Here is a 13912-nt window from a genome sequence, read left to right as displayed (position 1 = left end):
ATCTCCAAAAAAAAAACAAAGAAAAATCAGTTATTTTGGGTATATAACTAGGAGTAGAATTGCTGGATCATATGGTAATTCTGTTTAATTTCTTGAAAGTTTTTTTTTTTTTTTTTAAACCAGTGTAGTCTAGGGGATGTGACCTCAGCACCTACTTGGGCCTGGGCTTACTGTGACCTAACCAGGCCTTATTCTTTTCGCTGTATTATTTTTATTTTTTGGCTGCCCTTTTTTCTTTTGTGAGAGAATAGATTTGCAGAGTTCCGGGGTTGGGTTGCTAAGCAAACTGCCTGGAGAGGAGAGGGTTTCAGATTTCACTGGACCCTCCCTCTTCCACACCAACCCTGGACTGTTTGCACTGGCCTTCCTCTCCCCAACCCCACTCCTAGTCTGGTTCCTGGTTCAGGTGAGCAGCAGCCAGATTCCAAGCCCCCCATCTTCTTCTGCCTTCTAGTGTTTGGGTTCTGCTTTGGATAGAGCTTTGCGGGAAGGATGTGGCTGATGAGACCACCAACCTCAGTCCTGCCAAGGGTGAGTAGGCCCAGAGAGCTTTTTCCACTGGGTATTCGTGGTACGGGGGCATGGGCATGGAACCAGGCCTCTCAATTGGTTCTGGCTCTTGGGAGATGGTGGCTTTCAAAATGCCAAATAATGTACTTTATCCTCAAGAGGAAAAGGGCTTTGCTGGGCTTGGTGGCTCAAGCCTATAATCCCAGCGCTTTGGGAGGCCGAGGCAGGAGGGTTCCTTGAGGCCAGAGTTTAAGATCAGCCTGGTCAACATAGCAAAACTTTGTCTCAAAAAATGTTTTTAAAAATTAGCTGTGCATAGTGGCGTGCGCCTGTAGTCCCAGCTACTTGGAAGGATCCCTTGAGCCCGGGAGTTTGAGGCTGCAGTGAGCTGTGATCACTCCATTGCACTTCAGCCTGGGTGACAGCAAGACCCTGTCTCTGAAAATAAAATAACAGGTGGGGGGTGGTGCTTTGTGTACTTTGGGGAACTCAGGTGTGAATAACTGCTTTGTGAAAAAGCAGGTTCCTGTGTGCTGGTTAGACTGGGGGAATGAGGAAAGTGAGGGGCAGTCCTCCCCACCCCATCATTTGCCTTGGAGCAGACTGGAAGAGTCAGCAGAATGAGGGGCAACAAGTCTGGATTGGAGTGATCTGGGTGAGCTGAGGCAGGGGCTGAAGCCCTCATATGGAATGTGGTGGGGATGAGCAGGCCATCTGGAATGCAGACTTAAAAGCATCAGTCACCCAGACATTGATTTGAGATCTCTGCAGAGGGGGAAACGGCTGGGGTTTTAGCGGTCTGGAGCATCCTAATTCCCCAGCAGAGTCTGGCCATGAGACCTGGTCTCTCTGTCTCACCTGGCGGGGTGACGTGTCCACTTTAAAGTCTCACTGGACACGGGCGGGCAAACCCTCACCGGACACTTGATTCTTGCACCAGGTTTTAGCGTGGACGTTGCTAAGTCAGCACGTGGCTTTGCACCTGTGGAGTCTTCCAGTTACTCTGGAGCAAGCCCTGAGACCGCGAGTCTGACCCTGAAGTTCTTGCTGGGTTGATTCCCTACTGGGTGTTGACTTGGCCTTGCCTGGGAGTCAGTGTAGTCATGGGCGTGGAAAGCGCTCAGATGAAAGGTGCTCCACCAGGTGATGAAGATGTCTTAAGATCATCTTTAGATAAACAGCAAAACCGTTGGTTAAAAGCAGGTCTAACCAACCTTATTTTGTTGTTTGTTTTGTTTTATTTTATTTTATTTATTTATTTATTTATTTATTTATTTATTTTTTGAGATGAGTCTCGCTCTGTTGCCCAGGCTGGAGTGCAGTGGCGCGATCTGGGCTCACTGCAAGCTCCGCCTCCCGGGTTCAGCCATTCTCCTGCCTCAGCCTCCCGAGTAACTGCACCACGCCTGGCTAATTTTTGTATTTTTAGTAGAGGCAGGGTTTCACCTTGTTAGCCAGGATGGTCTCGATCTCCTGACCTCGTGATCCACCTTCCTCAGCCTTCCAAAGTGCTGGGATTACAGGCGTGAGCCACCGCGCCCAGCTGTTTGTTTCATTTTAGATGTTTCGCAGCCTGAAGCTGTGGTTTTAGTCTCTTTCTCTAGTGATAAGTGGAAAAGAGGGATGAGGAAGGGGCTTTGCTGGCCCAACCAAAAACAAAACGAACCCATGAGTGTACTGTCTCCCTTCGGCACTTGGACACTCCTGCTAGAACATTTAGTAGTCGCTGACAATTCCGAGCTAATGTAAAAGCCAAATCTGGAGGGTCATGGGGTGGGAGACTAGTGTAAGGAAGTTGTTGAAGGAGGCCGGGGGGATGGCAGGGCCTTCATCTAATAGTGACAGTAGCATTTTAGAGCTAGAGGATCCTTATCGATTGTCTAGTTCACATGCATGATTTTAAAAAAAGGAAGCTGAGTCAGGAGGATTGCTTGAGCCCTGGAGTTGGAGACTAGCCCAGGCACCATAGCGAGTCAGCGTCTCTGTTAAATTAATAAATGAAGTCGTGCTCGCTTCGGCAACACATATACTAAAAAATTGGAACGGTACAGAGAAGATTAGCATGGCCCCTGCGCAAGGATGACACACAAATTCGTGAAGCGTTCCACATTTTGTGCAGTCTGCGAAGATCATTTCAGTATCTGCTAACTAGCACTAAGGAAATAGTGTGAATCTAAGCAAAAATGGGTGGCACCCAATGACGAAATTGTGGTTTTCATTACAAAAAATAAAAAAAAAATTAATAAATGAAGTCAAGAAAGGTGAGGCATGGATGGCTTCAGTGATGTGGATAACTCACAGAGAGGTAGCAACGGGGAGGGCCCGAGCCTTGCTTCCGAGGGATTACACCACGGCTCGCTTGCCCCACCCAAAGGCCAAAGGAACTGAGCATTGATAACCAACATGGTGATGTTGGTACCTGGAGCCCCCTCAATGTCCCATGGATCAAGGAGACCAGATTCCTCCATACAGCTTGTTGAGGGACTTGGTGGGTGCCCCCTGCTCTTGATGTCTTAATACATTGACTGCTGTGCTCAACCCAGACCCAGCCTCTTCCTGGAATTCTCCTTTGGATACGCACAGAAACAGAACCCAGCCTGGCCTTTGCAGCCATTAGCTGTGTGCAGTCACCTGGGACAGTGCTGTAGGTCAGCAGCTGGCAAAGTGCTAGACGCTGGGTTGGGGTTGCTCAGCAGGTCTCAGCCCTGGCTGCCAGCTGGATTCCCCAGGAAGCCCCTATAGCTTCAGATTCGGCAGGTCTGTGTGGATCCCAGTGAAATTGTTTTCAAAGCCTCCCAGGTGTTGTCGATGTGCAGCCAGGGCTGGGGACACCTGTTAGAGAGTGCTGAGTCCTGTGGGACAGGAAGTGGAGAACCTGGGAGAGGGAGAGGCAGAGGTGCGCAAGGAAGCCGTGACTTCGGCCACCTGCACTCACAGCTAGTGGCAGATCACTCCAGGCACACGGCTCCCCCCTGGCCATCCACATGGAAAGGAACGACAACTGTGCCCGCTTCAGGATTGCTGGGTCAGCTGCTCTGAATGCCTGAGGGCAGCCCTGTGCCCACCCAGCCTGGGTGTGTGTGGTGGCAGTTGTAAACTCGTGAATGAACACCGAGGTCACCTCTGCTGGTAACCTTTGGGCAGGGCTACTTACAGGTGACTCATGGTGAGAGTGACGCCACCCCATCAGGGTGAGCTCTCAGAAGTCCCATGGGCCTCAGAGGCCCCCTTTGGAAGGAGTGGAGAAGGGATCCTCATATGAGCCATGGATCGGGCTAGAAGATCCTTGTGGGTTGACAATGGTCGTGGTGAGTCCACTGGCTTAGAAAACTCAGGCTGAGGACAGGCCATCGAGGAGCTCCAGATGGCTAAGGCCTTGGAAACACGTGTTGGGCTTTGTCATTCAGCCTGAGAGGAAGGGAGTGATTATCTCCAGGTGCCTCTGGGAGGAATGAATTACTCCGTATAACCAGATAGTCCCAACAGGCAGGGGGACTCTTGTAGAATAAGCCACTCTGTCCTCCTGCGGGTACTCACATTGGGGTAAGGTGGTCTGGGATTTTGACAGACCTGCTGGGAGGTGGGCTATGAGTCATCCAGAAGCTGGGCTGGACCAAGGGATGGGGGAACCTGTAGCCCTAATTCCCTGGGCTGGGATGGGAAGAACATGGTAGGACTCACGGCTCATGGTGGCCAGGACTTGCACCCCAGCCAGCATGCTGGCCTGTGCTCCTCACCCCATCAGACCCCATGGGCAGGGTGTGCAAGGACCATTCCAGAGAACAAGACGGTAACATTTTGGGTTCCTCCTTTTCTTTTCATTTTCTTTCCTTTCCTTTTCTTTTCTTTTTCTTTTTTTTCTTTTTCTTTTTTTTTTTTTTTTTTGACAGAGTCTTGCTCTGTCACCTAGGCTAGAGTGCAGTGGCACAATCTTGGCTCACTGCAACCTTCACCTCCCGGGTTCAAGCAATTCTCCTGCCTCAGCTTCCCAAGTAGCTGGGCTTACAGGCACCTGCCACCACGCCCAGCTAATTTTTTGTATTTTTAGTAGAGATGGGGTTTCACCATGTTGGCCAGGCTGTTCTTGAACTCCTGACCTCAAGTGATCTGCCCACCTCGGCCTCCCAAAGTGCTGGGCTTACATGCATGAGCCACTGCATCTGGCCAGGGGTCCCCCTTTCTATAGCAACCCAACCCCCCTGTATGAGGGAGAACCGACTGTTTTCTCTGTACACAAGCTTATGTGACCAAATGTGGGGGCTTTTTCCCACACCAGGCAGTTCTCTGCAGACACCAGCTGGGTGTCCTACAATTTCAACTCAGTGCTGACATGGAGTTAGCGTCAGATCCCACAGTTAAGGGCTCAGCTCCAGAAGACTGCCCCTAACTTCAGGTGTCAGTAGCAAGTCCAGGTTGTCTACTGGCCATAAATTGGAGGCTCCTACAGCCCCTTCCTTGAGTTTGATCACTTGCTGGAAAGGCTCACAGAACTCAGGAAAATAACTTGCTAGGTTTTTAATACAAAGACACAACTCAGGAATAGCCAGATGGAAGAGGTGCATAGAGGAAGGTCTGTGGGAAGGGGTGCAGAGCTCCCATGCCCTCTCCAGGCACTGCCACATTTTCATCAACCTGGAAGCTCTCCTAACCCTGGCCTTTTGGACAGCCTTCATTGTGTAGGCATGATTGATTACATCACTGACCATTAGTGATCAACTCACCCTTTAGCTGTGGTTCTTCCCCAGAGAGTTGGGGGTGCCAACTGTCTAATCATGTGGTTGATTCTCCTGGCAACCAGCCCGCTTCCTGAGGCTATCCAGGAGCCCCAGCCACCTGTCATTTATTAGCACACATAAAGACATGTATTACTTTGGAGATTCCAAGGGTTTTAGGAACTGCATGCCAGGAAAGTAGGGAGTGGGGTATGCAAAGATCAAATATACATTTCTTAAGTCACAATCCCCTGCCGGGGGCAGACGTATCTCAGAAAGCCCCTTGTATTGTCTGGGCAGTGAGCCCGTGTTCATCACCCCTCACCTTGTGGTCGTTAACCAGTCAGTTGTGAAGGGGACATCAGCATACCCGAGGTACTTGTGAGATGCCTGTTGGGGACAGAGATGGTGTCAGCTGGGTGCTTGCTGGGACAGGTTGGGTATGGATGCTCCCTTCTCTGTCTCTAACACAGGATGCTTTGCACACACAGATGGCTCGTTCGGAACACCACCTGGGTACGGCTGCGCGGCAGACCGGGCAGAGGAGCAGCGCCGGCACCAAGACGGGCTGCCCTACATTGATGACTCGCCCTCCTCATCGCCCCACCTCAGCAGCAAGGGCAGGGGCAGCCGGGATGCGCTGGTCTCGGGAGCCCTGGAGTCCACTAAAGCGGTGAGTCCCCATGGTGTACGTGTGGCAGGAGGGCCAGGTGAGGCTCCCTGAAGTGCGGCCCCATGCTCAGGGGTACATAGCAGGTAGGTGGTGGAGCAGCCAATGGTTTGGAAGCCGAGGGGGTTACCAAAAACTCCTTCCTCATCTCTACATGTGGTACACAGACAGCCTGCCAGACGTGTTGGTCAGGGAGATCGGGGGATGCTTTGAACTGAGCATGGAGGAGGCACGCAGCACGTGGTCTTGAGGTTGAGAATGTCAGCACCAGAGGCAACCACCAAAACCAGCAAGACCTGCATGGTGGCATCGGCAACGCTGCTGAGCCGGGTGGTATCTGGGCTTGGGTCTCTGCTTCATAAAGTTTTCTTGCTCCCTTTTACCAAAGCTGGCTCCATCCATGTGATCAGAGCCTTTCCTGTGAGTTTTCACTTGACCCTCATTAGTAATTCTTGGCCTTGCTGTCACTTCCACTTTACGAATGTGGAACTGAAGTCCAGTGGTGGCTTGCCCAAGGTATCATGGCTAGTGAGCAGCGGCACATTCAGTACAAGCTCTGCCATGCCCTCTGAGAAAGCAGTGAATCCGCGCCCCCACTCACGTGAGGACATAGCCTGGAATGGTCACAGGCTGGGTGGTGCTGGGCCGCCCGGCCCTGCATGAAGTTCTGACTCCTCTCGCTGGTCCCACTGCTCAGGGGGCTGCTTCAGCAGTGCTCTGGGGCCCAGATGCTCACCCTTTGCCATTGGTGCATATCCCCCAACTCGACCTCTTGGGTTCCTTCCTTCTTGGGCTGAGAAAATCACTGCCCCAGGGCAGTTGCTCCTTTCTGTCTTTTTGGTCCCTGATAACAGATTTCTTCCCCACTCTGCTTAGCTTATTTCTAGATGATTTCTACCCTGACAACACCGTAGCCTGGCACGGTGGCTCACACCTATAATCTCAGTGACTCAGGAGGCTCAGGTGGGAGAACTGCTTGAGTCCAGGAGCTCGAGACTACAGTGAGCTGTGATTCTCACCACTGCACTCAGCCTGGGCAACACAGCAAGACCCCATCTTAAAAAAAAAAAAAATAATAGGCCGGGCACAGTGGCTCTAGCCTGTAATCCTAGCACTTTGGGAGGCCGAGGCGGGCAGATCACGAGGTCAGGAGATCGAGACCATCCTGGTTAACGCGGTGAAACCCCGTCTCTACTAAAAATAGAAAAAACTAGCCAGGCGTGGTGGCGGGTGCCTATAGTCCCAGCTACTCGGGAGGCTGAGGCAGAAGAATGGCATGAACCTGGGAGGCGGAGCTTGTGGTGAGCTGAGATCGTGCCACTGCACTCCAGCCTGGGCGACAGAGCGAGACTCCGTCTCAAAAAAAAAAAAAAAACCAAAAAAACAATAATAATAATAAAAAGAACACGAGAGGGATGGACTTTCCCCTGGTTCTATAAGGAAGCTCCAGAAGTGCATCTTCTCACTGAGCTGCTTTTCTCTGGGGCTGACGCGTTAGCTGCAGGCCCGGGACTGCTGCTTATGTATATGCTTTTGTGATTTCTGAAGGCGTTGGTGCTGGGCAGGCTTCTCGTCCTGAACTGAGAGGATGGGAGAGGAAGCCAGTGGGTAACATGTACCTGCTCCATGCAGCACACACAGGCTGCTGCCTTAGGTAGCTTCCAATCCCACATCTAGCGTCAGCTTTGTACAGACTAGGAGGTTCAGAGAGGTGAAGTAACTTGCTTGGGCCACGCAGCTCCAGGGTTTGAAACCTTCCTGATTCTTCAGTGGACACACTTTCTCTCCCTCATCTGTCTTGTCTTTCTTGGTGTATCCTCTCTCTTGCTGCTTTGTGAGCGTGGTTTTGGTACTAAGTTCAGGTAGGCTAAATGCTGAACTTAAGAAAGGCTATTTCTTTCCATCATCCTTGAGGGCTATCTTCACCCAGCCAGTCCTTGATGTACTTCTGGCCCCGAAAGGAAGCTGATCTGCCCACTCAGTGCCCCTGGTCCCTGTCCGGGGGAGGGGGCCTCCCTCCCACACCTGGCTCTGACTTGGAGTACAGCCTTCACCTTTTAGTGCAGGGCTCCTCCTCTGTGAAGCCACTCCAGATCCTGGTCCCCCGACCCCTGCTCCCTGCTTCTGCCCTCACAGGAGCTGTAGACGTTTCTCATGGTGCACATCCTGCAGAAGGTTGCACATCTCTGCCTGTCAGGTCCAGGGTTTCCAGTCCCAAGCACGCCCCCTGGCCCAGAGCTGGTCTGAAGAGGAGGGGATTTGATTGGAGAGCTGTGTGTAGCTCCTTTCTAGAAACCTTCTGGTGCTCCTTCCCAGTGGCTGGGGCCCCAGGACGGGTGCCCTTCACTGCTCTGGAGACAAGCATAGCCTTGATTTCCTGGTTTCCCTGCCAGCCACGCAACAAGCCATGCAAATGTCATCTTTCATTTCTGATCTTTGGTTTGAAGACATGGCTGTCGCTTCCTAGGACACCTCACTTCCCCCAGGGAGCATGGTGATCTTGAGGCCAGAGGCATGCTGATCCTGACCAGCCAGTGGGACGTGGGCATCAGTGTGCTCATCCCCCTCCCCCTGCACGCCACCCACCCCTCGTTTGGTCCCAGATGCTGATCTTGAGTCTTTTGGGCCATGGGGCCACCAGGAAGCCCTCAGGGAACTTTTTGGCAATTTGGGGTCTCAGTGGACTCCTGTGGCACGGGTCTTCTCTGTGAATACCCATTCGTAGTGTAGGCAGAGGTTGGACAGAGGCCAGGTGCCCCCTTGCCCAGGGTGCTGTGGGAAGGATTCACACAGGTTGGCCTGTTGCAACAACCTGCAGCCCCAGGACCCTGCACAGTGGCCAGCCCCTTGCCCTCTGTATGCCATCAGGGCCAGGTTCTTGGGGTGTTCGCTGGCTGGGCTGCAGGACAATGTCCAGTCTGTTGCTAATGAAAATCTGCCCTTGCCCAGAGCAGAAGAGGGTCCTTTTTCCAGCAGCGGTGCTCACTGCACACTCCCAGCCCGGAGCAGCCTGCCCCTTGCAGCCAGGGTTTTGCACCCTGATCACCACTGGGCTCCCCCAGATTAGGGAAACTAGGAGGAGGGACTAGAAGGGGCCTCATTGCGCTCTGCCTTGTCCTGAAGCTCAGTTCCAGCTCCCTCCCTCAGCTCACCTGTGGGCCTGGCAGCAGTCAGCTGACAACAGTTTTATTCACCTCGTTCTCTGTCAGCTTTTCCTGCTTGGTTGTCACAAGCCCATTTTGTTTTGTGGGTTCTTTGTTGGCTTTTATTTAGCCTCAGGTTTTGTGTTTGTACCTGCCTGGGTAGGATCATGGTAGGAGGTACTTACTTCCATGTCACTGACTTCTTTTTCCAATTTCCCTTTACCTCCGGCTTCCTACCCGCCCCAGCCTCCTTGCCTGCCATCATGGCCCTCCCTGCATTCACGTCCTTTCCCTTAACTGGCACGAGCACAGTTCTGAGTTATAAATAGCCCCAGGCTGGGCCCTGCCCTTTGCTCTCTCGTTTTCTCTCCGTGGACTTGGCTGGTTTCTGAGCCATCCCTGTCTGATGCCACCAGCACTATTCAGGACTCTAGAAGATTCTCAGTCTAAGGAGAAGTGCCCTCATCCTGAGTCTTGTCTCCACCCTACCCAGTCCATGCCCTGGGCCAGATGTTCCCTGAGCGGCCCTGCCCTTCAGAATAGGGAGGGAGAGCTAGACTCTGCCTTCCTGCCTGCGCTGTTTTTCCTCCTGGCTTTCCAAACCACGTGGACAGAACGAGACACAGTGCTCCCACCCACGCGGGCACAAGCATCTCACACTGGGTGGGGCCTTCATGGGCTCTGCAGCCATAGCAGCCTCCCTGGGCCCTGCAGGCCCCTTCGTACTCATAGTAGCAAGGTTGTCCTCAGAACATGAGCAGAGCTGGCAGGCTGGGTGGGTGGCCCTGCCCAAGGGGCCCACCATTCCCTTAACCTCTTCTCTCATGGAGCAGGGAGCGGCATCTGCGCACGGTAGGAGGCACCTGCAGGGCAGCTGGGGGCTGCTTTCCCCAAGACTCCACCATTCATGATGGGCAGAGAGGGAGTGTCATAGGCCACCCCACCCTATGTGTATGTGCAACATGGGCAGCAGACTTGCTGAACTTGGGAAGCATTTCAGGGCACCGAGTCAGGCTCAATTGACAGTCCTGGGTTCCTTGGACCCAATTGTCTCCAAGTGAGAGTATGGAGACCCTGAAGGAGCCCTCAGAGATTCATAAAAACACAGCCAATACTAGGATACAGCCAGGTCTTTGAGATCCACTCACTGATTTATTAAACGAATCTTAATTGAGCACCTGGGTGTTCCAGGCACTGTGCTAGGAAAGGAGGTTCCCAGCTCAGCACAGCCATGGCCTGGATCCCACCTGCGGAGCCACTGCCTACCCTGCCGGGGGGACAGGTGTGCATGGGACCTGCGTGTCCTTTTCCTTGGAGCTGCTGTCCACCCAGATCTTGATGGCTGTCCCCTCCACACACACACGTACCTGTGTATAAATGCATGTATATACACACGTATACACAGGCACCCGGGCATGCTGACAGCTCATGCATACATTCACACAAGTGTGCACACACTTAGGAGATTCCCAGGGCAAAATGGTGACCCAGGAAGGCTTTTTAGATGGTCCCAGTGGGCAAGTGAAGATGTGTGGTCCAAGCCCCAGGGACTCAAGTGGGGCACAGGGTGGGGCTCCCTCCCCAGGCAGTGGAGGCTCAGGGCCAGAGTACATTTGCCTGAGACCATGGGGCAGGCCAGGCCCTGGGTGCTTTGTGTTGAACCTGCTGTCCATACCATGACATGCCTCCCTTCTAGTGGGCCAGGGAAATAGGACAGCAGGGTTGGAGTAGGCAGGGGCTGTGCTGGGACCCTGATTCCAAATTCTACAGATAGCATCAGGCCTGAGGTAACCTCAGTCAGATCCTTCCTGAAACCCATCAGTTCTCACTGGAGGTGATTCTGCTCCCAGGGCATGTGTGGCAGCGCCGGGAGACATTTGTGCCTGCCACACATCGGGGGAGAGGGTGTTACTCACATACGGTAGGTAGAGGCAAGGATGCTTCACAGAATCCTACAAGGCGCAGGATGCCACACAGCCCCTGACAGACTCCTCTAGGCCTAGATGTCAGCGGGGCCAACGAGGAGCCTGCCCGCAGCCAGTGATTTTCCCTGAAAGTGGGAAAGTGAGTGATCAGGGACCACCACCCCAGTTCCATACCTGTGAGCCCAGCAATCAGTGGAGAAGTGGGTGGGGCTGTCACAGACACCAGACCTGACCCCCCTCCCCCGCCCCGCGCGCACGCACACACAAACACACACGCGTGCACTCACGCACTTTCTTCTGACTGCAGGCAGGGCCAGTGGGCACAGGCGGGACAGAGGGAGCATGGCTTCAGCCCGGTGGAGCACTGACATCTGCCATGGGCACGGCCAGCCTCCAACATTGCCAGTGGCCAGGGAGCAGACGGGAGTGACCAGGAAGTCAGGCGGCGGTTTCTGTGGCCTTTGGCGTCGTCATCTTTGGTGTCATGCCTTTGCGGGGACTGTTGTAACAAAGCACCACAGACTAGCGGGCTTAAAGAACAGGAGTTTACTTTCTCATAGCCCTGGAGGCCTGAAGTCCAAGATCAAGGGGTGGGCAGGGTTGATTTCTTCTCTGGCCCCTCTCGTGGACTTGTCTTCTCTGTGTGTCTTCACATGATGTTCCCTCCATTTGAGTCTGTGTCCTAATCTCTTTTACCAGCACTCCGGTCCTGGTGGGGTGCCGTGGCTCATGCCTGTAATCCCAACACTCTGGGAGGCTGAGGTGGAAGGACTGCTTGAGCTCAGGAGTTTGAGACCAGCCTGGGCAACATGGCAAGACCTTGTTTACACACACACACACAAAAAAATTTTTTTTTTTGAGATGGGGTTTCGCTCTTATTGCCCAGGCTGGAGTGCCATGGCATGGTCTCGGCTCACTGCAACCTCCCCCTCCCATGTTCAGGCAATGCTTCTGCCTCTGCCTCCCAAGTAGCGGGGATTACAGGTGCCTGCCACCACACACGGCTAATTTTTGTATTTTTAGTAGAGACAGGGTTTCACCATGTTGGCCAGGCTGGTGATCTCGAACTCCTGACCTCAGGTGATCCATCCGCCTCGGCCTTCCAAACTGCTGGGATTATAGGCGTGAGACATTGCGCCTGGACCCCACAAAAATGTTTAAGTTAGCAGAGCAAGGTGGTGGGTGCGTGAGGTCCCAGCTACTTGGGAGGCTCAGGTGGGAGGTTTGCTTGAGCCTGGGCTCTCAAGGCTGCAGTAAGCTGTGACTGTGCCACAGCACTCCAGCCTGAGTGACAGAGCGAGATGTCGTCTCAAAAAGAAAAGAATGGGACACATGGAATCTTTTGACTTCAGTTTAGCTTAATCACCTCTTTAAAGGCCCTGCCTTCAGATCCAGTAACGCTCTAAGGTACTGGGGGTTAGGGCTTCAACATGAATCTGAGTGGGGAAGGGAGACATTATCATAACTAGGATTAGAAGGTGGCCTCCCATGGTCTCTGTCCCCTACTTCAACATCCAACAATGTGTCAGCTTCATCATTTGGAGACAAAAACAGTAGAGCTTCCATGAACTTTCGGCAGGGATGCTAATGGGAAGGGGGACTTTGTCAAAGCCCTCGCGTAAGAGGGTCCCTGCCAGTGATGTTGGGGTCTGAAAAGCAGGGTCAGGGGACACAGGCCTTGAGCCCCAGGGACAGGGTTCTTCTAGAGCAGGTGGTAGCAGTCCCTGTGGCTGGGAGGGAGGACATCTGGAGAAGGCGGTGCTGCTTGGAGGGCGTCAGTCGAAGGGTCGGTCACGTGGCAGCAGCAGTCAGAGAATCCAGGTGAGGAGGGCCCCAGGTGAGCAGTGGGGAGTGGAGCTTGGCTGCAGCAGGAGCCAGGTGGCCATGCTGTGGGTTTCGACGCCCCCTCGGCTCAGAGCCGCCTCCTCCTTCCTCGACTGTGTGAGGCAGCTGCTCTTGGGTTGCAGGCAGAAGGTGTGGAGCGAGGCCTGGCCCGGCCTGCTCCACACCAAACTCTGTTTCGTGGTCTGGCAAGACTAAGGGTGGCCCTGGGTGTTGCCAGATGAACCCCTGGGATTCTCAGCGACCACGAGCATGTGGCTTAGTATGTGCGGAGGGTCCCCTGCCTCTCTAATTCCATGTGGAGCCTTCGTAGGGGCAGGGGTTTGTCCAGAGGTCAACAAGCTGGCCCTCCTCTCTCAGAGGGCCCTGATGCAAGCATCCCCCTACCGCCCTTCCAGGCTGACTTCTGTCTGTTTCTCCTGCAGAGTGAGCTGGACTTGGAAAAGGGCCTGGAGATGAGAAAATGGGTCCTGTCTGGAATCCTGGCTAGTGAGGAGACTTACCTGAGCCACCTGGAGGCACTGCTGCTGGTGAGGAGGGTTTAGGGAGCTGAGCAGGGCGGGAAGGGGGAGGATGACAGGGTTGGGGAGCCTCTTTGCCCTTAAGTCCTAGGTCAGCTGTCAGAGCCTGGGTACAGCTCGCCATCCCTGGAGTGGATACCAGTGGAAGACTGAGTTGCCAAACCAAGCTGGTTTTAAAATTGTATTTGTTATGTAATTTAAAAATAAAAGTGCATATGTCAGGTAACCATGACTGTCTACTGTCATACAATGCACCTGACAGATGGCAGCCCCTCTCACCTGTGCTACCTCACCTGTGTCCTCTTTCAGCCCATGAAGCCTTTGAAAGCTGCTGCCACCACCTCTCAGCCGGTACTGACGAGTCAGCAGATTGAGACCATCTTCTTCAAAGTGCCTGAGCTCTATGAGATCCACAAGGAGTTCTATGATGGGCTCTTTCCCCGCGTGCAGCAGTGGAGCCACCAGCAGCGGGTGGGCGACCTCTTCCAGAAGCTGGTGAGTGACCCAGGGCCGGTGCTGGGACTACAGGCATGTACCACCACATCCAGCTAATGTTTTGTGTTTTTAGTAGAGACAGGGTTTTGCTATG

The 13912-nt window shown here is 53.5% G+C and overlaps 1 protein-coding gene and 1 non-coding gene across 12 annotated transcripts in view; both read left to right on the top strand.

The window, feature by feature from the left end:
• BCR (BCR activator of RhoGEF and GTPase) overlaps window positions 1-13912 on the top strand; it is a 136985-nt gene that overhangs the window by 69067 nt on the left and 54006 nt on the right. For 9 of the 11 annotated variants that reach the window (XM_077950565.1, XM_077950569.1, XM_077950566.1 and 6 more), the window contains 3 exons: window positions 5714-5895; window positions 13228-13332; window positions 13633-13818. In XM_077950565.1, coding sequence (XP_077806691.1) covers window positions 5714-5895; window positions 13228-13332; window positions 13633-13818 — 473 coding nt within the window. Of the gene's footprint in view, window positions 1-495; window positions 532-3699; window positions 3819-5713; window positions 5896-13227; window positions 13333-13632; window positions 13819-13912 lie in introns of those variants that run through there. The other 2 variants (XM_077950570.1, XM_077950568.1) reach the window with 2 other exon arrangements.
• On the top strand, window positions 2516-2624 carry LOC114670724 (U6 spliceosomal RNA). Its single transcript, XR_003720414.1, has one exon. It is a non-coding gene; the product is annotated as a U6 spliceosomal RNA (small nuclear RNA).

Source organism: Macaca mulatta, chromosome 10 (genome assembly GCF_049350105.2).
Source record: "Macaca mulatta isolate MMU2019108-1 chromosome 10, T2T-MMU8v2.0, whole genome shotgun sequence".
Taxonomy (NCBI): Eukaryota; Metazoa; Chordata; class Mammalia; order Primates; family Cercopithecidae; genus Macaca; species Macaca mulatta.
Note: the sequence above shows the minus strand (reverse complement) of the source record. Positions and strands in the feature narration are given on the sequence as shown.